Source organism: Hippocampus bargibanti, linkage group LG08, assembly GCF_051943395.1.
Source record: "Hippocampus bargibanti isolate YZ-2025 linkage group LG08, ASM5194339v1, whole genome shotgun sequence".
In the NCBI taxonomy this organism is placed as follows: Eukaryota; Metazoa; Chordata; class Actinopteri; order Syngnathiformes; family Syngnathidae; genus Hippocampus; species Hippocampus bargibanti.
This window is the reverse complement of record NC_142741.1, coordinates 10742075-10765898: the sequence shown is the minus strand read 5'-3', so window position 1 is coordinate 10765898 and position 23824 is coordinate 10742075. Positions and strand designations below refer to the sequence as shown.

The window sequence follows — 23824 nt, the reverse complement described above, 5'->3', positions numbered from 1 at the left end:
AAAAGGGGCCCAAATTCCAAAATGGATGGGGCCAGATTTATACAAGTATACAAAACTGATTGGAATAAACCAAAATGCATTCATTGGAGCATGATATTTCTAAATTGCAAATAAAAAAACATCATTTGTCTAAAATCTATATTTCTCATATACAAACAATTTTAATTCAAGTCAAATAATGTATTCATCTATAAAATAAACAAACTTTCTATTTTCTTAAGTTACTACACAATAAATGCTGTGCTCTTTTGAGATGCTACGGTACAGAGATGACAAAGAGAACATACTTAGCACAATATTTCTCATTAGTGTCTACTTAAATTTCTTTGCTTGGAAGATTTCAAATGTGCTGCAACAGCTCTGAAATAATGTACCTTATCCGCTAAATTCGAATCGTTAACAGCAGTTTGCTGAAACGAATTGTCACTCCGTTGCTTCTTAAAAAAATGAAAATATGTTTGTGATTAATATCTTTTCAGGTTTTACTCCTGCTCTCTCGCTCCATAATGCAACCATTTGTGTCGATGTCGTTCGATGTAAATACTGCAATGTATCATGGGTAAATGATTCTTCTTCTTTTCCTTTCGGCTTTTCCCTTCAAGGGGTCGCCACAGCAAATCAGTGTCCTCCATCTTTAGAGGTTTGATCATTTGATTATATTATCTCAGCAGGCTCCAGCGAATCACGACAAAAGTTAAAACCTCTCAAGCAAAACGAACAGTTTTCAATTGCTGTTTAATTAAATTTGTTTCTTTAGCTATTTTAAAAGAAATATGTCATATGAGGCGCAGATCATGTAGCAATATGGGCCGATCGTAATAGACGCGCGCCGGTGCTGGCGCAGTGGAGTTACAAAGTTGCTCCAGCGACTGTCAAAATGCGTAAATGGGGCGGCCCGAATGCATCGCTGCACGTGTTTTTGCGTTTACAATAGAATTGGGGCTGCAGTATTAGCTGTATCTTCTTTTCCTTTCGGCTTTTCCCTTCAAGGGGTCGCCACAGCGAATCAGTGTCCTCCATCTTCAGAGGTTTGATTCACATGTTTGTTTTTATGTAAGCTTTTATGTCACAGTATTAGTTGTATGTATCAATTTAATTCGATGTTATAAAAATCATCGAGTAATGCTGGCTGCACTGGCCCATGAACCATAATGAGGGTGGTGACAAAAGTCTCGAAAATACGATTTATGAGACCAATCTATGTCACCGTAGTTTCATCATTATCTGAACGAAATATGGTGGATGCTCTCGATGCTAGTGTGCCACGTTGTTGGCATAAGGCCGTGACATCGAATGCTACATGCAACGCACCAATTGTAGGCCTCTTGTTACATATACGTATTTTCGCAATGTAAAGCCTGGACCCAGCAGATTGCGTGGAGGAGGAAACCACTAGACTGGTTCAACAGGCATGAAGGTGGGCCCAGCAAAGCGTTGTGGAGCGCAAGTAGGGCACAGTGAGACACGTAGAACACTGTGGTCATCCACTTCATCCCGACCCATCCCCGGTCATCTTGACTCTGTCTTGCCACTGAATTCTGATGGGCTGGGACGAGAGAGTGAGGCAGACGACATTGCGCAACTCTTTTTTCAATTTAATCAAACTCGCGCGCAAGTCATCTTCACCACCCCCCACTCCAGTGAAGATGGTCATCTCTTTCCAAAGAGGACAAACACCATACGTATTTTCACATATGTTGTGGCGGGCATGTTCATTCCTCTACTGCTACAATGTATTACTTGCTTAAGGTTGTCCATCGTGTCCGATGATGAGTCCAGTTTTACTTCTTCTTGTGGGACCATTTCATGTTACTGTATAGCCCAATCCGTGATCCACACTGCTTGCCACAGGCGGAGCAGGTGAAGGCTTGACTGGTGTGGGTATGGCACTGGCATGATTTCTCCTTTGACATTTCCTGGTCCGTCGGTCACCTAGGTCTTCCTCAAGTTTCTGTATGCCTTGTTGGAGGAGCTACCGCCAGATGGAGCGTTGAGCTGAAATGTCCTCCAGCTGGGTCGGTCGGGTTCAGGCCGCATTTTTTCAGGGCAGTCTTCACCTGGTCTTTATAGCGTTTTTTTGGGGCCTCCTGCCAGGCGACGGACGAGATGGAGCTGGCCATAAAGCACCTTACGTGGCAAGCGCTCTTCTGGCATCCTGATAACATGGCCTGGCCAGCGAAGTTGGTGTTGGGTGACTAGCTTCCACACTGGTGTAGTTGGTTTTGCAGAGTTTCAGTGTGGGGGACTCTGTCTCTCCAGGATAGCCCAAGGATGCATTGTAGGCACTTGATGTGGAAGGCCTCAAGCATCCTGAGGTGACGACTGTACAGGGTCCATGCTTCGCAGCAGTAGAGGAGGGTTGACACAACATCCTGATAAACTGCAGTCTTGGTGTGGTGTTTGAGGTCTTTGTTTTGAAAGACTCATCTCCTAAGTCTGCCAAAAGATGCTGATGTCTGTTTGATCTGGTTTTGTATCTTTCTGTAGATGCTGCCGTCGTCAGAGAGAAAGCTGCCCAGGTATTTGAAAGAGTCCAGTATTTCTAGTGGCTTATTGGAGATGGTGAATGTTGGTGGATGAACTGGAGGAATGGATGCCCACTGACAGATTACCTCAGTCTTTTCCACATTGACAGAGAGGCCCAGTCTACCATAGGCATCTGCAGCAGCTAAGAGACTAGCTTGTAGTGCTTCTGGTGTGTGGGCCACAACTGCAAAGTAATCTGCATATTTGAGTTGGATGACTTGCTCTGACCGTCCTTTCGTTACTGCCTGGAGCCTCCTGATGTTGAATAGGTTTCCATCAAGCCTCATGGAGCAATAGTGTCATACACAGGAGGAAGATGTTGAACAGGACTGGTGCGAGGACACATCCCTGGCGTACACCAGTCTGCACCTTGAAGGGTTGTGATTCATGGCCACAGATAGTCACACATGATGTCATCCCATTGTGAAATTGGCTAAGGATGTTGACAAATTTCTGTGGGCATCCAAACTCAGGAGAATATTCCAGAGAAGGTCCCTGTTGACTGTGTCAAAGGCCTTTGACAGATGAATAAAAGTAACAAAGTGGTTCTGGTGCTGTTCCCTACACTTCTCCTGAAGCTGCCAAGCTGTGAAGACCATGTCTACGGTGCTCCTGTTCTTCCTGAAACCACACTGGGATTCTGGCAGCAGATCTTCTGTGATGCAGTTTATCAATCTATGTAGCATCACTTTAGCCAGGACTTTACCAGCAACTGCCAGAAGTGAGATGCCACGGCTGTTACCACAGAGGGATTTGTCCCCCTTGCCTTTGTAGATGGTGACAATATTTGCATCGTTCCACTGCTTCCACACATCGCTGATGAAGAGGAAGAGAGCACGGGTACAAAGGTAGCCTCCTTGTTTGAGGATCTCGGCCGGGATACTGTCAGGACAAGGGCTCTTGTTGCTTTTCAGAGATTTTAAAGCACACTTAACCTCTCCAAAGGTTGGTGGAAGGTCAAGGTCTTGGATAGTTGGGCGATCAGGGAGCTCCTCTAGAACCAAAGGGTCTGTTGGGGAAGGCTGGTTGAGTAAACATCCAAAGTGTTCTGCCCATCTTTTGATGATGAGCTGCTGGTCTTTTATGAGGGTTGTACCGTCAATAGACTTTAGAGAGGAGACAGCGCAGTTTCTTGGGCCATAGATGACTTTTACTGCATCATCAAAGTTGTGCATATCGTTTTTATTGGCATGGGATTGTATTTCAGCCGCCTTCGATGTCCACCACTCATTCTGCAGGGCACGTAGTTTTGACTGCACCTCCGCCCTGAGTTTCTGCCATTGCCGCCGTAGCGCAGTTGATGTGGGGTTGTTGAGTACAGCACTGTGTGCTATGTGCATGTTTTTGGGCATCGAGGTTATTGTGTCTGTGTTGTCATCAAACCAGTCCTGGTGCTTTCTGCGCTCATATCCGATTGATTTGGATGCTGCCTCATAGAGTCTGGAGCTGATAGTGGACCATTTTCCATCAATGGAGTCCTCTCCCAGCATGATAGGCTCAATGTCTTCCAGGTTTTCAGCAAGAGAGAGACGGAGTTTGTCCAGAGCCATAGGCTCTGCTAGCCGGGTGCAGTCCAGCTTCTTCTTCCCTGACCTATGGAGACGAATACCAGGGCGTACTTCCACTCGAAGCCTGGTCATCATGAGTCGGTGGTCAGTCCAGCACTCAGCTCCTCTCATTGCACGAGTGAGCAAGAAGTCTGTTATGTCTGAGCGTCTCACAATGGTGTAATCAATCAGGTACCAATGTTTAGAGCGTGGGTGCATCCATAATGCTTTGTGCTTAGTGCAAAGACTTAGCAGCTGTAGGGCATTTGCATTGACATGCCCGATGCCATGCCCACCAATCACCCCACTCCACACCTTGTTGTCCTTCCCCACTCTTGCGTTAAAATCGCCCAGCAAGAAGATCTCATCCTCCTTAGGTATGCTGCGGAGGACCTAATCTAATGCCTTATAGAAGCTGGTCTTAGCGTCTTCCTTTGATGGTAGGGTAGGTGCATAAGAAGGGTGGCATATCTTTTATTAGCCAGAGGGATCCGAAGTGACATAAGCCTTTCGCTTATGGCAATCGGTGATTCTGGGAGTTTTAGTAGGAAACTATTTTTTATTGCAAGTCCCGCACCATGCTGATGCTGTCGTCCTTGGGGGTATCCTTTCCAGAAGTCTCTCAGAGCAATTTGCCCATGGGGACCTCATTTTAGGTCCTCACGGGTACATGAGTCCCCACCGGGCTGCGTGCAGTCAGGTTGATGTCCCGACCGGGGCGTGCAAATGAGAACACGCACACCTACACACACGCACGCGCACGCACGCACACACACACACACACACACACACACACACACACACACACACACACACACACACACGCACGCACACGCACACACACACACAGCTTTAGATCTTCAGCCCTGAATTACTTGTTGGGTAACTCATAAAATATGTGCATTTAAGGATTCCTTATATGACCATGTGGATAACTTAGAATGTCTTATCTAATCTGTATCTACCCCATCTGTTGTAGTTTTGTACTTGTTCCTCATTAAGGATGCTTTCAATTAAATGATTGTGAAGATTTGTGTCATATCATGGTAATTTTCTAAGATGATCTGATTTGAGATAACACCTTAACCCTATACGTCTGTGTAAGCTCTCAGTCGTACAGGAGTGGTCCATCGATGAGAAGGTTTCTTCAGCCGTCATCTGTACAAATTTGAAGGTTTCGGACGTTTCGCCTCCTATCCAAGAGGCTTCGTCAGCGAACTAAAGTCTGACTGGTCATATCGGCCCTATTTATATATCCCTAATGTCCAGCCATGGCAGCGCTGGACACAGCTATGATAGGTCCCTACTCTGAGGTTGGGGGGAGCAGAGGACCACTCCCTGTGGCCCCACTGATTGTTCCTACATTCCTGACTAACGACTGGCCATTTCCCCCACTCCCACAGGTATCACCTCATCAGAATTACGAATGTTGCTTAACCTGTTTTTCCTAAGCAGGCTATTGTATGAACGATCCAAAATGAACCTCACCCCACCAGACCGGTTTAATGAAGGAATTTGTTGTTTTATAAGAATCGCTTTTTTTACCCCCCTTTTAGTGCATCCAAAAGATAGGCTACCAAATGAAAAACAAAGTAATGTAGTTTATTCCATACATTGTAAGAATGAAAATTGTAAAGAGCAGTACATTGGGGAGACTCAACAAATTCTCAAAAAAAGACTTTATCAACATCTCAAGGATACGTCTGTGTAAGCTCTCAGTCGTACAGGAGTGGTCCATCGATGAGAAGGTTTCTTCAGCCGTCATCTGTACAAAAGTGAAGGTTTCGGACGTTTCGCCTCCTATCCAGGAGGCTTCGTCAGCGAACTAAAGTCTGACTGGTCGTATCGGCCCCATTTATATATCCCTAATGTCCAGACCTGGTGGCGCCGGACACAGCTATGATAGGTCCCTACTCTCAGGTTGGGGGGGGGGCGCGGGACCCCTCCCTGTGGCCCCACTGATTGTTCCTACATTCCTGACTAACGACTGGCCTATTACCCCCACTCCCCCCGGTATCACCTCATCAGCATAACGACCCTCATCAGCATTGCGAAAGTTGCCTAACCTGTTTTGCCTGAGCAGGCTATTGTATGAACGATCCAAATTGAACCTCACCCCACCAGACCATCTCAAGGATAATACAAGTGGGCCTCAATCGGCAGTACATTTGCACCTAAAAGCTAGCAACCACTCATTTGACGACAATGAGGTTAAAATCTTAGCGAAAGAACATAGATGGTTTGAAAGGGGGGTAAAAGAAGCGCCGGCGCCGCCATGGCTGGACATTAGGTATAAATAAATAGGGCCGATACGACCAGTCAGACTTTAGTTCGCTGACGAAGCCTCTTGGATAGGAGGCGAAACGTCCGAAACCTTCACATTTGTACAGATGACGGCTGAAGAAACCTTCTCATCGACCTTAACGATATAATAATGTTCTTCCTCTACTGAAGATAAATTTTGAGGAAACAACCCCACTGTCTAGATTACATTTTATGAAGTGATAGCAAGGGCAGTGCAAATGATTTTCATCAAGTGACCTTGACCCTTTTCACACTACTCTCTATAAAATCTTATGACTGCAGTTGACTGCTCTTCTTGGGTTTTATTTCTCTTACAATTAACACTTGACAGTTTAGATCTTTTTTTTCGATTAAAAGGTTTATTCAGCCGTCAATGTTCTTCCTCTACTGAAGATACATTTTGAGGAAACAACCCCACTGTCTAGATTACATTTTATGAAGTGATAGCAAGGGCAGTGCAAATGATTTTCATTTAGTGACCTTGACCCCTTTCACACTACTTTCTATAAAATGTTATGACTGCAGTTGGCTGCTCTTCTTGGGTTTTATTTCTCTTACAATTAACACTTGACAGTTTAGATTTTTTTTTCATCCTTGTTGACAAAATAACATGACCAAATAACTCAGCTTAAAATATAATGTACATCTAGTTACAAATTAATAGGATGTACCTATAATTTTATTTACCATTGCCTAGGTTGTGATTTTGAAGTTTGGTTTTCAATATCGTGCTTATAATATGATACAGTAAATTACGATGGCATGCAAAATTTCTTTTTGCGACAATCAGTCACGGTATCTTCATCAAGCAGGCTGCTTAGGGACAATGAGAAGCACCAAACTAGAAAAAAAATTGTGTTCATCTGGGCTTTGTCATTAAACACATAATACAATGTTTGTCTTCAAACTTCAGCATTTATTATATGACACTGCTCAAGAGAGCACACGGAAAACCCAAGACCATCATTTTACACAAAGTTAGTGCACAATCAATTTTGACATGTGTTCGGATTAAATTCTTGTTCGTCTTTCCTGGTTCGGTTTCGTCAGAAGTTCAGTGATAAAAATATCAGCAACGACGATAGATGGTGAACAAAAAACTACTTTATTCTAATGAGACAGAAAAAGGCACTTCTCGTCTCGGTGGGACGAAGACATGAGCACACGGACAAAGATAGGAAACAAAGAGAACGAGCTCCCGCTCTGACAAGTTTTTGAACATACACAGTGGCGATCTGTTGTCCAATCAGTTGCGGACAAGTCGATCTTCCCGTCCAATCGGTTACGAACAACTCTGTGTTGGGAGGGTCTTAGATTGTAGTTGGAGCTGTTGCTTCTTTGCAACGACTATTGAACTAATAAGATTGATAATGCTATTAGACTGAAATTAAACGTGCACTAATCATAATGTATACTAAGCTAAACATGAAATAACATAATATGTGTACTAATGTGCATAAACACTCTATCAACATGTGTCTGTTAAAAGGATATTGCCTGTTATATGAGCAATGAAGCATCTCAGGAGGTAGATTCCAGAAAACCTGTGGGAACTGTTTGAGTGTGAGTGTGTGTGTGTGTGGAGGGGGGGGGGGGTTGCGGGGGTAGAGAAATAGGTCAGAAAATCAAAATCATAATTTATAAAATCATGATTATCGATCAATCACGATGGGGATAGGCAGTAGTGATATATGGTAATGTATTGTATTGTAAAGAAAATAACATGAATTCAATAGAGCCCAGAGTTCCAAGCATGGTAAAGTTATCCTGCATGCAAATGGACTAATGTACCCATGTAGATATATCCATAGTCAGCCTCCAGTGTATATGCTTTTAACAAATTCAGGTTCAAAAGTGAAGAAAAAAAGTCAGCTAGTTGCACGAAATAACAGATCCAGATCAATATTTTTAAATAGACTATGCAGCTACAAAGTTCCTGTACTTAAAAAAAATCAAGATAATGATGTATTGTGTGCTCACACTTGACAACATTGAGTAAATCCAAAACATTATATGAGTTATGCCCCCCCATACCATGATTAAAGTATTTCAAAGTATTTTTCAAATATTGTTTAATTAATTTTAGGAATTGAATTTTTACTTTGCTATGACTTCATTGAACTCTTCTGTTAGTAATTGCTTTAATATGTACTTTTAATTATGTGAAGCGCAATTAACTACCTTGTGTATAAAATACCTAACATCAATAGGTCTGCCTCGCTTTGTCTTGAATTACTTTAAAACAGTCTATGGTTAAAAAGCAGGACACTGTACTGTTCACGTTCATCTGTAATCCAACCTACTGCAAGCATTCATCAAATACTACAATGTGGGATTGGATAGCAGCAAATCCTTCAGAAATATTAGTTGGCCTCAATGGAAAAAATAAAGAAAAAAATTGATGCTCACCTGACCAAAAATGGCTGGGGAAAGCAGCCTGTTGTCTGGGTTTTAATCACCTCTTGAAACTTCAGTAAATTTATCAGCAGTGAGCCACGAGTACATTTATCGATCTTAGTCACCACCATCTGCAAAAACAATGTTTGTTAGATTCTGATAAAAACTCTGAATTATGTCCCATGGAGGTCTGTTAGCCAGTTAGGACTTTGGCAAATTAAAAAACACAAACAAACTAAAACCCTCCACACCCCTACATGAAGCATGATGTTTGCCCTCGCCAAGCTTTCTGAAAAGCTATTCTGTGGTAGTGAGTTGCTCTCATAGTGGGGAAAGATGCCGGTCCGACCCGACGGACCCAAATGTATTTTGAGGGTCTGTTGGGACCGTCTGACAGAAGGAATTTAAATTCCCACCTCCAGCAAAGCTTTTCCCACGTCTTAGTGGACTGTGTCCTGCACCTCTAATGTTAAGGCAGCCAATCAGAATTATGGTTGTAAGCAGGACGGTGCCTGTCTTGGCGGCAACACCCGAATTGCCTGGTGGATGCCGGCAGTAAGAGATGCTGTCTGTGGCAAGAGTTCTTTTAAGAGATGGAAGCCAGCTTTGAATACAGACGGTTGTGTCAGGAAGGGCATCCGACGTAAAAGCTTGGTCAAAACAAACATGCAAATCAAACCTCTGAAGATGGAGGACACTGATTCGCTGTGCCGACCCCTTAAAGGGAAAAGCCGAAAGGAAAAGAAGACTGGTCAGCCATCTGATTTCTCGGGGAAGTACACTATTAACACTCTGGACAGTGGAGATGGTGGACTGTTGTCTTTAATTTGGGACATGTGAGTCGTGGCCAGAATACTTTGAAAACCTCCTTAACTCCACCAGAACGACTTATTGCAGGGGTGTCAAACGCATTTTTGTCACTGGCCACATTGTAAATACGGTTTCCCTTGGGGGACCGTTATGAATTTTGTGAAACCAAATAAATGGTTAATCAGCTCCACATATTACATACACAGCACTCAACAAATGAATATGTAGATTAAAAAACAGAAGTTTCTATTAATCACTGTTATTGTGGCTAAAATATGACAATTTGACATTTTGGTTCAGACTTGTGCAAGCATTATAGAATTGACATACAGTGATACCTTGGCTTACAAACTTAATTGGTTCCCAGACATCTCGTGTATCTCAAACATTAATTTCCCATAGGAAACCATTAAAATGAGAATAATCAGTTCCCAGGTCCCCATAAAACATACTTTTCTACTTTCTAATTTTGTAAGCCTTAAAACTACACAAAATATACCTTATTTTATGTATAATAAATGTGCTGTGGTATTTTAATTAAAGAAATAAACTGTACAGTATAATAAAGTCATTTTATTTACCTTTGTGATGGTCGTTGATGGCTTGATGGAACAGAGTGGCCGGATTCATCAGCATTAAAGACTTGATGAGGAACGTAACCACCTTCCTCCACCATCTTGAAGAATGATTCCTTGTAAGCTTTGGCAGCTTTATCATCAGAACTGGCTGCCTCACCATGACGAATGACACTCGAAATCCCTGGACGACGCTTAAAGTTCTCGAACCATCCATGGCTAGCCTTGAAATCATCAATGGATGACGAACTTCCTGGTTGCCTCTTGACGATATCCTAGTGAAGTTGCTGTGCTTTCTCTGCGATAATTTTACCTAATTCCTCATCAATTGTGTTCTGTTTAGCTAGGCTGATCAAGTGTACAGATGGCTTGTGCGGGTTATTTGTGGAGCCTGATTGATGGGATACTTTAATCTTGCAGTCTACACTTTTCCTTTGAACAATCAATAAAGTTGAAACAAATCCAAATTTCACTGTGTTTTTTATCCATTTTCTAACTCTCTCTCTGTCGTCTGCCTATCTATTTTTATTTGCAGCTGTGTTTTCTGTAACCCCCCCTCCTCACGTGCGGTTTTAAGCGAAGTCTGGGGGTGGTGAATAGAGGGAAAAAAAAGTTGGCTGCCATTTCCTTGTTAGGAGAAATGGCTCGTTCGCGAACGACACATCAGTCATTGTGGCGCTCCGTGTGTATCCCGAGAAATAGTTTGTATGCCAAGATTAAATTTTTGTAAATTTAACGGTCATCAGCCAAAAAGTTCGATGAAAAGGTTTCTTCAGCCGTCATCTGTACTTTTTGAAGGTGTCGGACGTTTCGTCTCTTATCCAAGATGCTTCTTCAGCGAACTAAAGTCTTACTGGTAGTATCGGCCCTATATATATATATATATATATATATATATATATATATATATATATATATATATATATATATATATATATATATATAAGCAACACATAACTGCAGGGTGTAAGATGCTGGCAGGGAAAGCCTACATGGAGCGCCATAACCAGGTGGCTGGCATAGTCTACCGAAACATCTGTGTGCAGTATGGACTGGAAACCCCACGGTCAAAATGGGAAACACCTCCCAAGGTGGTGGAGAATGACCGAGCAAAGATCCTGTGGGACTTCCAGATACAGACCGACAAGATGGTAATGGCCAACCAACCAGATATCGTGGTCATAGATAAAGGGGAAAGGAAAGCCGTTGTCGTGGATGTAGCGGTCCCGAGTGATGGAAACATCAGAAAGAAGGAACATGAGAAAATCGAGAAATACCAAGGGCTCAGAGAGGAGCTGGAGAGAGCCTGGAAGGCAAAGGTGACAGTCGTGCCTGTGGTGGTCGGAGCACTCGGGGCAGTGACCTCCAAACTGGATGAGTGGTTGCAACAGATCCCGGGAACAACATCGGATATCTCGGTCCAGAAAAGCGCAGTGCTGGGAACAGCACGGATACTGCGCAGAACCCTCAAGCTTCCTGGCCTCTGGTAGAGCACCCGAGCTGAAATGGGGGACAGACACCACCCATGGTGGGTGAGACGAGGATTTATATATATATATATATATATATATATATATATATATATATATATAACCCTGAATTGGTTGCCAGCCAATCGCAGGGCACACAAAGACATACAACAGTCACTCTCACACTCACACCTACGGACAATTTGGAGTGGTCAAACTGCCTGCCATGCATGTTTTTGGAGTGTGGGAGGAAACCGGAGGACCCGGAGAAAACCCACGCGGGTCCGGGGAGAACATGCGAACTCCACACAAGGAGGCCGGACCGGGACGCGAACCGGCGACCTCTGCACTGTGAAGCCAACACTGCTATGATAGCTTGACGCTTGTTGGTATTAGTTTAGTCCTATGCTGGAGGGTTCTGATAACTTATAGTTTGTGTTGTAGAGGATGGTTCAAATCGAAAAGTATTGGTCAGTATGTGTAACCTTCCTAAAGACTTCTGTTTTTAGCGCTCTGTCCTCTTTTATAATTACTTTACAATCCAAAAAGCCAAAAAAGCGTCGAAGGCAGAGAAAATGAGTCAAAACATATCAGGAAAGCACTCACGAACTGTAGGTACCCTCAGTGGTCGTTTAACAAATGTCAGAAAGAAAGAATAGGGAATGAAACCAAAAATTCTGAAGATACAAAAAGGAGAGGAGTAGCTGTACCTTACATTGCAGGAGTTTCTGAAAAATTACAGAGTACTTTGGCAACACAAAATTCCTGCTTATTTCAAACCGATAAACACTTTAAGGCAAAAATTAGTGCATCCAAAAGATAGGCTGCCAAATGAAAAATAAAGTAATGTAGTTTATTCAATATATTGTCAGAATGAACATTGTAAAGAGCAGTACATTGGGGAGACTAAACAAATTCTCAAAAAAAGACATCAACATCAAAAATCAACATCGCAGGGATAACACTAGTGGGCCTCAATTGGCAGTACATATCCACCTAAAAGCTGGCAACCACTCATTTGATGACAATGAGGTTAAAATCTTAGCAAAAGAACATAGATGGTTTGAAAAGGGAGTAAAAGAAGCAATTTTCATAAAAAAAGCTAAATCCTTCATTAAACCGATATGGTGGGGTGAGGTTCAATTTGGATCGTTCGTACCATAGCCTGCTTAGGCAACTTTAGTAATGCTGATGAGGTGATACCGGAGGGACTGGGGCAATCGTTAGTCAGGAATCTAGGACAATCGGTGGGTGTTCGGTTCAAATTCTTGTTTCTCTTCTGGTTCGGTGTTCAACGAAGTTCAGTGATAAAAATATCAGTGACGATGATAGATGGTGAACAAAAAACTACTTTATTCTAGTGAGACAGAAAAAGCACTTCTATCGTCTCGGCAGGAGCGAAGTCAGGAGCACACGAACAAAGATAGGAACAAAGAGGGGAGAGCTCCCGCTCTGGCTAGTTTTTGAACGTCCACAGCAGCGATCTGTTGTCCAATCAGCTACGGACAACTCAGTGTTGGCTGGACCTAGACTGAAACTTGATACGCGTTACATCCTGCTTTCATACGGTTCGACAAAATTGAACATGCAATAACATAATATGTACTAAACTAACATGGGATAACATCATACGTTTACTAATGTGCATAAACACTCTATCATAAACACTCCATCAGTGGGGCTGCAGGGAGTGGTCCTCTGCTCCCCCCAACCTGAGAGTAGGGACCTATCATAGCAGTGTCCGGCGCCGCCATGTCTGGAGATTTGGGATATATATATAGGGCCGATACTACCAGTAAGACTTTAGTTCGCTGAAGAAGCATCTTGGATAAGAGGCGAAACGTCCGACACCTTCAAAAATACAGATGACGGCTGAAGAAACCTTTTCATCGATGGACCACTCCTGTATGACTGTGAGCTTACACAGATGTTCGCCAAGGTGTTCGTAAACCAAGGTGATAGGACTATTTTATATATGCAAATTCTAAAACATTCAATGTTTATTATAAACCACTCATTTATGTGTCTAAGTTTAGTCTGTTTTTATGCTATATATATGTGGGTAGTTTACCTTATAACTTCACTCAACCATTCTCATATCAGCCTTTCAGTCAAATGTTCCAGGCCTTAAGTCACAGCCGATTGGTTCATTTTGAAATGAGGTCATTCCCGCTAATGTATAAATAACATATGTTGAGGGAAGAGCAGTCTTCTTCCCCACTGGCCTCTCTATCTCTCTGTGCCGTTCCAAGAATAAATAATATTTCTGTTCATCATTTCAATTACTGCTGATTGACTAATTAGACCAATTCAAGCGAAGAACATGAAGCAGGAGAAGAACACCAACTTTGACCCAACACTATATCACTGTATCACTGTATTTAATTTGCTTTTGTGGGCCACATAAAATGGTGTGGCGGGCCAAATCTGCTCCCCGAGTCTTGTCTTTGACACCATGGTTTAGAGGAAGCAGAGTCTGGGATGTGTTTGTATTTCATGGGCTTGATCTGATCTTGAGACTTTTAAAAATGGCTTACTTGCATTTCTCACTTAAAAGAAGAATATGCATCTTACCACATATGGACATCTAGTCTCCTCACACATCTCAAGGGCAATGTGATCAGTCTTCTGCAGTCCAACACTGCCATCCACCAACAACAATGTTCTGACAAGACTGCAATAAATCACGGACAGACAGTTAAATTCCAATAATCTGATGCTTCAACTGACTGAGCTAACAAGAAAAACATGGGGGAAACATGTTTTTCAGTCAGAAGCATCAAACTGACTGGCCAGTCTGCAATCAGTTTAAAGACAGAGAAAGTTAATTTAGAAACACAGTCATTTAAGAGTATATATACTCTTAAATGTCTTAAAAGTCTTCTTTTCCTTTTGGCTTTTCCCTTCAAGGGGTCGCCACAGCGAATCAGTGTCCTCCATCTTCAGAGGTTTGATTCCCATGTTTATTTTGGCCAAGCTTTTACGTCGGATGCCCTTTCTGACACAACCCTCTGTATTTATCCGGGCTTGGGACTGGCACAAGAAGAATTACGTCCCCTTTTGGCTACAGAACAAGCAACTCGCTCAGTAAAAGGGTTTGGGAGCCGTTTACTGTACAAAATGGTCATTGGCACAGTCGATAGAAATTCCAAACAATTTATCTTGGAGTGACAATACAAAGAAATAAGGAACTTTTACATTTAAATCTAGCATTACATATTTCAAATTTAATACAATACCACCAACTACTCTGGTGATAAAGGATACTGATCTTAATCCCAAAACCCTACATTCAGACGTCTGACCTGTATTTTAGTTAAAGGACAACCGACGCCTCCGGACAAGTTGTGTCCATAATTTGTAAAATCGCTTCAAATTACTTCTATTGAGCATATTTTACAAAGATTCCACCGCATCTAGCTATATTTTATGTTTTAAGACTCACGCTGAACATTCGGGAAGTCTTATTTCTGAGTTGGTGACGATACCTACCGTGACGTCACGGTAGGTATGTCACTGACCGAGAAAGCGACACACAATGCATTTTGCGGTACTTTGTTTGGTCTGAAAACTTCGTGTTGATCCGTGTTGATGGCGAAATTAGAAGGAAAACACATAAATAATGCGATGGTGAATCGTTGTGACTACTATTTGGTACTAGCTGACACAAATTCCAAGCAGACAAATCAGCCCATTTCCAACGGAGCTTGGGCGTCATCTTGGGCAATGTCTGGGACGCTACATTGCTGTCATTGACGGCTCAAATTGATATGGGAGGAATCCTTTGCAAACATTTGTGCTTTCCTCTTCAGAACTATTTGAATCATAACTGAATGAGTAACAAGAAAGCACCTTCTCCGAATCTGAACTGCGTGAGCCCATTGTTTTGTTTCTTGAGAAAGGCAAGACGACCTGGCGTGATGTCACGAACTGGGGGCGGGATTTTCTGAAAATCCCCAGTTTCGAGCTGATTTGTGGCAGTTTTTGGACACTTTAAGTCATTTTTACTGGTGTTTTGCATTTGACTAAAAATACAGTAAAGTCTCGTTATATCGATATTGGTTATATCGATATCGGTTGTATCGATAGTACTGCTTATTACGATACTATTTCTATGAACGCAAGGAGAAAATTTACATGCCGCAGGATCGGATATATCGATAGTCCGGTTATAACGATATTTTTTCAGACTCCCGAGAATATAGATATAACGAGACTTTACTGCATCATATTATTTTGGGTATTTTAGATGCTATATAATGTTTTTCTGATGACAGTTAGGAAATAAAAAAATGGTATCGGTTGTCCTTTAATGTAAGGAAAAAAATCATTGAACATTAAACACATGCGTGTGCAGGAGGTCAAATTATGTACTGTACCGAGTGATATTCATCATTTTCAATAAGGTTTAAAAAAATAATCTCAACTTGGGAATTTGAGTATGGTTTAGAAATTACGATTTTTAGACTATTACGTACAGAAATACATGTAAAGTAAGTAAAGAATCTGCTTTAAATTAGAAATACATGTCGTTTATTGGCCACCTTGGATATAAAGAGGCAATGCATGTGTTTATTTGTGTGTGTTTTGTTTTTCCCCAAACTACTGCATGAAATAATTGCACTGTTTGTATGACAAGGCTTCATCTAATAAATAGCTAATTCAATATCTCACTTCTTTCGTGTATAGAGATATGGTTCCACCATGTCCACAAAATCTTTGGGTGCTCGATGTCCATAACCTGGCATGTCCACAATGGTGAAGGCCTTGCCCACTCTAAAGAAGTTCATCTTTTTTGTGTGACCCTACAAGATAATATAAAACAAGCATTAACTTTGACATTTAGCATTGAACTTATTCGTTCATTATAAGAAATTGCTTCATGCCACACTCCTGCCTCTTACAATGATTTAGCTTTGTGAAATCCTTATTCATTAATTCCTTTTCTGAACCACTTTATCCTCAGTCGAGCCGCAGGGGTGCTGAAACCTATCCAAGCTGTCTAAGGCAGTAGGTGGACACCCAGAACCGGTTGCCAGTCAATTGCAGGGCATACAGAAACGAACAACCATTCGCGCTCACACTCACACCTAGGGACAATTTGAAATGTTCAATCAGCCTGACATGTACGTTTATGGAATGTGGGAGGAAACCGGAGTACTCATACAAACTCCACGCAGGGAAACTGGATGGGGATTGAGCCCACAGCCCACACCGCGCTGGACCACTCGGCTGCCATGTTTAGCTGCATTTTTTGTCAATTTGTTAGTGTTAGCTTTGAAAAAAACCTAATCAATGAAAAACTGAAGGAATGTGTTGCACATTTTGCATGAAGAGTCATGTTTTTTTGGAATGTGGAAGGAGACCGGATGACCTCAAGAAAATCCATGGAGGCCTGGGAAGAACATGCAAATTCCACATGGGGTGGCAGGAACTGGAATTGATGTGTACCTCTGCACTGTCTAGTCAACGTGCTAACCATTAGACTACTGGGCCGCCGTGAAATCCTTACAGTTCTGATTTTTTTTTTTCACTTCAATATTGTACACAGTATTACACATCAATGTTTGAATGCCATTTTTTTTACCTTTTCGATCTGCATAAAAAATAGCTGCAGGCACGCAAATGACATGAATTAAATATGATGTCATGAGGAGAAGAAGAAATGAAGGGAATAAAAAAAATGAAAGAATGTGTGTCTATTTAAAAGGTCTTATTGTTACATTATGCATCATCCATTTGTGTTATGACTACTCACCGGGGTTTTGGAGATTCTGACTTCCACCCCAGGACTCAGGGAAAACAGACATTTGATAAGAGATGACTTCCCCACATTGCTTCGGCCAATGAAACACACCTGGAAATACACAGCAACACCATGGAAATCTCAAGATATTTTGGAGATAAATGTGCCGCCCAGTGTCATCAAGACTGGACTGAGTTGCAGGGATATGGCTCTTGGAACAAAATCGTGAGGCAAAACACATGGCAAAAAAACACCCATAGCTGAGAACACAACATTAGATAATTCTGGAATCGCTTTCAACGTATCTTGATCTAAATCACATTGACAGGGTATATGGACCAATGTGCAGGGAATTGCCATGTTTTCCGGACTATAAAGCGCACCGGACTATAAGGCGCATATTTTCAAACTTTTTTCATTTTTAAGGCACACCTTCAATGAATGACATGTTAAAAACGTTTTCCATATATAAGTCACACTACCTTTTACATGGAGGTCTAGTAGAAGCAGTGGATAAATTATGCACCCATTCGCTGATGCTGCGCTCAAGGGAATGTCAACAAAACAGTCCGATTTTACTCCATTTTTCCTTTTTGATATCAAATACGAAAGCAGAAATTGCAGAATAGTATCATGGGTAGTATGTTCTGCATTTTTATGAGCTCAAAAATTTCCAGGGTTCATCACAAATGCTAATCTTCTTCTTCTTTTCCTTTCGGCTTTTCCCTTCATGGGGTCGCCACAGCAAATGCGAATAATAAATATAATTTTCAGAGATTAACAATTTTCCTTCTTTAAAAGGTTTATGTTCTTTAGAGGTATTCATGGCATGTTTTGGTCTTTATTTTTTTAAATGAAAATGTTTATCTTGAGACATAAATACAAAAACATGCAACAAACACGAAAATGTCCATTTCTAATCATTTTGCCAAAACCGGAAAATGATGGCAAAATCTATAAAAAAATTCCACCTTGCAAAGTTTTTTAATTTTAATACATTTTTTAAATAAAATGTCATTTTATATATCACAGCATGGACAGAATTTTTAACTTTATGTTACTTCCAGGTTGAGTGAATGCTGGCGCGTGTGGCTGCCGCTGCTCACCAGCAGAAAAAATATCCTGTGACTGTAAAGTGTCCTTGGGAGTTTTGAAAGGCGCTTATAAATGAAATGTTTTATTATTATTATTATTATTATTATTATTATTATTATTATTATTATTAGTAGTAGTAGTAGTAGTAGTAGTAGTAGTAGTAGTAGTAGTATTAGTCTTATTCGTATTAGCATTATTACGACTTCTAGTACGGGGGAAATGGGAATCGTGGTTGCTGACAGTAGTTGTGAGACGTGTTGTGGCTTAATATTACTTCAGAGATTGCGCACCGGCCAACAAGTCGCAGGGTCATCTTTTTGGCTTTTGAGTGCGATTTATATTTCAGAAAATACGGTATGCTGTTCTTTGTTTGCAAAAAAATTAGCGCAGGTTATTCGTTATTTCATTATTTTCATTTGGTGTATCGTTTATGTACACCATACCTTAGAGGTAGTTGTGTGAGTATTTACCCTTACTCCCTTTTATATTGACTTGTTTTACTTTAATGTCTTTATACAAGTTGGCATTACAACAGAGAACCTGTTCTGAATTCCCTTACTTGGATAAATAATTACAATATTTAATGGTTGTTTACACCGCGCTGGCATTGGCAAATACTGCAAATACTGTGCGATATGGATCAGATTTTAACCCACGTTTGAAGAAGTGTGTTTCAAATTTGAAGATTAGGACTAAATGCTATTTTTTCCCCATTGCCTTGACCCACATCCAATGTGTGTCACATAAAAGAAAAAAAAATGCAATGCCTATTGTCACGATCTGGTTGGCGACCAACGGCAGCTGCACAGGTGTTGGTCGTTGCAATCAGTGGCAGTTAAAAGGACTCCCGACACGACCATTCCGTGTCGAGTCATTGTATGTTTGCTTCACCGTGTCAGGTTTGTTTCATCTTGGCAGATTTTTACTCATGGTTTTCTTTGATACTTTGTACTTTTTTGTTTGGATGACTGATGTTTTAGATTTTGTTCCTGCTGACTTTATTTTAATACAATTTGTCCAATACAACCTGCTGCTCCTTCCTGCCTGCTTATTTGGGATCCACAAACATCACCACCTCGCAAACCGTGACATCTATAAAAAAATCTGACGGTCTGTCTCTATATATCCATCCATTCAACCAGCCAGATACCCCTTTCTCTATCCAGTTTTGTTTGAACAATTACGTAATTATACTTCATCTCTCACTATTTGTTCGACGATTGATCAAATATATTTCAATACATAAAAAACAGAATAGAGATCGGGATATAAATGCATCTTTGTATGGAAATACATTTTAGTGTGTTGATAATTTTATTTATGGTGGACAGTTTATTTACTATTTATTTATTTATTTTGGACCCAATATCATCTCCAAATACAATTTAAAAAATACTTCTTGTTATTGATAAAAATCATCAAAGGCATCGAATCACACTAAATATTATACCCTGCTCTATACTCTTAAAGATTCTCATTACAATTTAGGTTTACCAGCTATGGTTATCGTTCAAAATGTTGCATTTTACTTTCAAAATGTCAAAATAATTCTGAAATCAATTGATCTTGGTTTTAAAAAAGTAAATTAAATGTTATTGAAAGACTGAGTAACTTATTACTTTACACATATCATATTGTAAAAAAATATTTATGTCTAATGAAAGTCACTAGTATGATTAACTCAATCGTACTTGAGAAGTAACTTCCCCAACACTGATTAAAAAGCCGAAATGGACAGGACACAATCTAAATGACACATGATGGACACATGATGGATGGAAAAAAGTAAAATACTTAGTTAGTGGTGACACCAAAGCATTATACTGACCTCTGGTTGTTTTAGCGCAGGTGAGTGGTCCATCCTCTCTGCTGACGTATAATAATCAATTGTATGAGATGGTGAGGAGCAAAAGAACCTCTCAGCTTTTAGAACATCATCAACATTGGGATGAAATAGGTGAAACTGTGTCATATCCACAGAGCTGAAATTGAATTGAAAATAATTATTCATGTCTGTGTGATATTTGATCGTGTGGGCGTGAGACAAGGAATATCGGGCGTAATATGCAAAAAAAAGAAAGGATACCTGTCCAGATATGCTTCTATATCTGTCAGAGGGTACAGCAAGCGTTTCACTTTGTTTGGGGATAAATTTCTGGCTTCTTTGAGTGAGGCCAACTTGTGAACTCTCTTTCGAATGAGAACACACAGCTGCATCCAAGGTTGAAGCCATTGTACAGGTTGCCGACAAAACATCTGGTTGAAGTGAATTGGAAAGGAACACAATGTAATTAAAATGCCATCAAAGCTTTAAACAAATTTATTTCAAGTTCTGGATTTGATACATCGAGAAAAAAATAGTCATAAAAAATACTGCATTAATTTGGAAATTAATTATGTTAGTTTTAATTTAATGTAGCAGGTATTTTGTTGTCCCGAAGATGATGTTTTATTCCTTGGTGTCATGGCATCAAATACAGCTCATTGATAGACAGTCTGAAACACACAGGTGCATGAAAACATTTGAAAGTGACTTAATACATGAAAACGAAGACCTATCATTACCAAATGCGGAGCAGCAGCTTTGCCAATTTCAATAAAAAAATAGCAAAACAATCCCCCCAAAATATGTTGAATTTTATCAGCATTAATCTTTTAACTCCACATCGACATTCACAATACAGTAGAGAAAATCTTTCATGTTGCTTGTGAGACGCCTTGGACCAATAACCACCAAAATGTATATCCAAAACTTTACCTGTGCCCACACCAATCTCCGAAAACCAAACCATCTACTCCCTTAGTATTTGGGATTTTTATACACATGAACTGCCTGATCGGGCATAGGTCACTGATTTGATGAAGGGCCTTTGTGTCTGGAGTTGAGATGCTTTGGTTTCCTGCCACGTTCAAAAAAACATAAACCGAACACTTTAAATCATAGGTGTCACCCTGAATTGGTTGCCAGCCAATTGCAGGGCATGCAAAGACAAACAACCAGTCACTCCACACTCACACCAGGGGACAATTTAGAATGTTTAATCAGCCTGCCATGCATGTTTTTTGGACTGTGGGAGGAAACCGGAGGCCCGGAGAAAACCCATGCGGTCCGAATCAAAATGTCTAACTGTCCCTGTTAAACCACAATAAAAGTCACTATTTTTTACTTCAATTTTGAAAACTACTTATTCATTATTAGTCTGTGACTGTAAAGTGTCCTTGAGAGCTTTGAAAGGTGCTTAAAATAAAATGTATTATTATTAATTTGTTGTGTGCTCTCTATGCAATATTAAACACTCTAAGGCGTCCCTAAATTCATTGCGTCCCCAGAGAGGAAACCATAACTACAATGTGCAAATAATGAGTTTGACACCCTTGCTTTAAATTGTCATTGAATGTAATTGTGAATGTGCATGTTTGTTTTTGGTCTATCCATGCCCTGCAATTGGCTGACAAAGAGTCCAGTGTGTACTTTGCTTACTCCCCAAAGTTGGCTGAGCTCCAGCACACCCACAAACCATGAAAATAAAGGAGATCATATAATGGACGGATGAATATTAAACAGCTTCCTCATTCAATGACATTAAACCTGAGTGCGCAGTGATGGAGAGGAAGACGGGAATGCCCCAAAAAATCTAAAATACTGGTGAAATTGCTTTGATATTTTAATATGTTGATGTGGGCATCGGAAGTGGTGTGCACATTTATTTTGGGTGCTAATTGGTCATAGTTTTGTAAGATTAAGCCCCACAAAGCCTTTTCTCTATAATGTATGTATATGTGGACAGAGAAGGTTAATTTTGATATTTTCAGCTGAAGTGAATGAAGTGAATTTTGAGATACAGTGGTCCCAGTTTTCTAACATGAGACCAACTTTCGCTTTTTTTACATTAATTGTTTTGAACTGCAACCTCTCCATTTAATGCATTATATTGACAATCTGTCACAGCACGAACCGTTTTGTTTCACGTTTTTATTTAACGATTGAACAGTTAGACAGTTAAAAATGTTCAATGATGGTTGTGAAATACATAAATAATTGGCATAAATGATTAGGTCCCACCAAAATAATTGGTAAGGATAAATACAGGGTTCATTATAAAAGGTAATTTCACAGTTAAAACGAGGTCGAGGATACATTTTAGAAAGGTTGAAAAGTGTAACCAGCATATATGTTTAATCAAGGTTAAGGTAAGGTTCGCAACAGTTTCAATCAGTAGCCAGTTCCTGTGGTAGCCAGTTTATCCATAACACGGAAGCCAACACATCGCAAAATAATAACCTTTAATGGCTAATTTACTCGGCAATTGATCAATTGACGGAAAGATCCCTCTCGCGACAAATCAACGGCCCTTCAATCAAATTAAATCAAGCGGTGGATCCAGATGTGATCGATAACGGTAAAAGTAAGTCCTGCAAAACGATAATAAAAAAGAAAAAAAAAACAATTCAATTGCTCAACCGTATTATGCAAGGAATGTGAAATATTTCAGAAATAATTAAGAATAAAATAAGACTTATCTGTGATAAGAATTGACTAATCCCTCTTCCTTGTTGGGTGTAACAAAAAAAAATCCGCCTGAAACATCGACCATTACATAAAACGTTCCTTCTCTGGCTCAAGAAACGAAACAATGTGAACATGTACTTGTTTGGTGCTACCCAGTCATTGTTATTAAATACGTCTGTGTAAGCTCTCAGTCGTACAGGAGTGGTCCATCGATGAGAAGGTTTCTTCAGCCGTCATCTGTACTTTTTTGAAGGTGTCGGACGTTTCGCAGACGAAGCTTCTTGGATAGGAGGCGAAACTTCCGACACCATCAAAAAATTACATATGACGGCTGAATAAACCTCATCGATTGTTATCAAATACATAACATCTAAAATATCAGATGAATGTTGGAAAAGTCAGTCGATTTAACCCTCGTTTTCATTGCCTGTTTGTTTAATGTTTGCATGTCGAGGCTTTTCATCAGAAATTAATGAAAAGAACATTGGAGCTACAGTCATAACGTCTCGCAGCAGCCCACATATGCAATTCATCTGTGTTTTGTTTTATTTGTAAAGTGTGTAATAAGTGTGTGCACGCGGCCCTGCATGAGGATGTACAGTGAGACCTCAACTTACAAACGCCTTATATTAGGAACTTTTCATCTTACGAACGTCAAATTTATGAAAATTAAAACTTATAATAAGCACTATTTTCATATTAGAGACCCACCACGGCTGGTCCATCAAGCATACGACCTTTGGATCTGGCGGAGTGATCTTCGGCGGAAGCACACGACCGAACAGCGCTCCAGCCGGCGCTACTTTCTTACTTACTTAGCTTTTTGCTGATAATTTTACTATGAT

General features: G+C 40.6%; 1 protein-coding gene across 2 annotated transcripts; it reads right to left on the bottom strand.

Annotated features, from left to right (window-relative positions):
• Positions 1–7463: 7463 nt before the first annotated feature.
• gtpbp8 (GTP binding protein 8) lies at positions 7464–23031 on the bottom strand. Of its 2 annotated transcripts, XM_089002359.1 has the most exons (7): positions 20556–23029; positions 20298–20451; positions 17387–17485; positions 16303–16433; positions 14203–14302; positions 8787–8905; positions 7464–7930 (listed from the first exon to the last, which is right to left on the bottom strand). In XM_089002359.1, exons 1-7 carry the CDS (start codon positions 20723–20725, stop codon positions 7846–7848), a joined length of 858 nt encoding a protein of 285 aa, XP_088858485.1. In that variant the 5' UTR covers positions 20726–23029; the 3' UTR covers positions 7464–7845. The 2 variants fall into 2 exon arrangements, with proteins under 2 accessions (XP_088858485.1, XP_088858487.1); XM_089002361.1 differs by lacking the exons at positions 7464–7930; positions 8787–8905 and adding an exon at positions 11494–11659 and having other exon boundaries at positions 20556–23031.
• Positions 23032–23824: the final 793 nt, after the last annotated feature.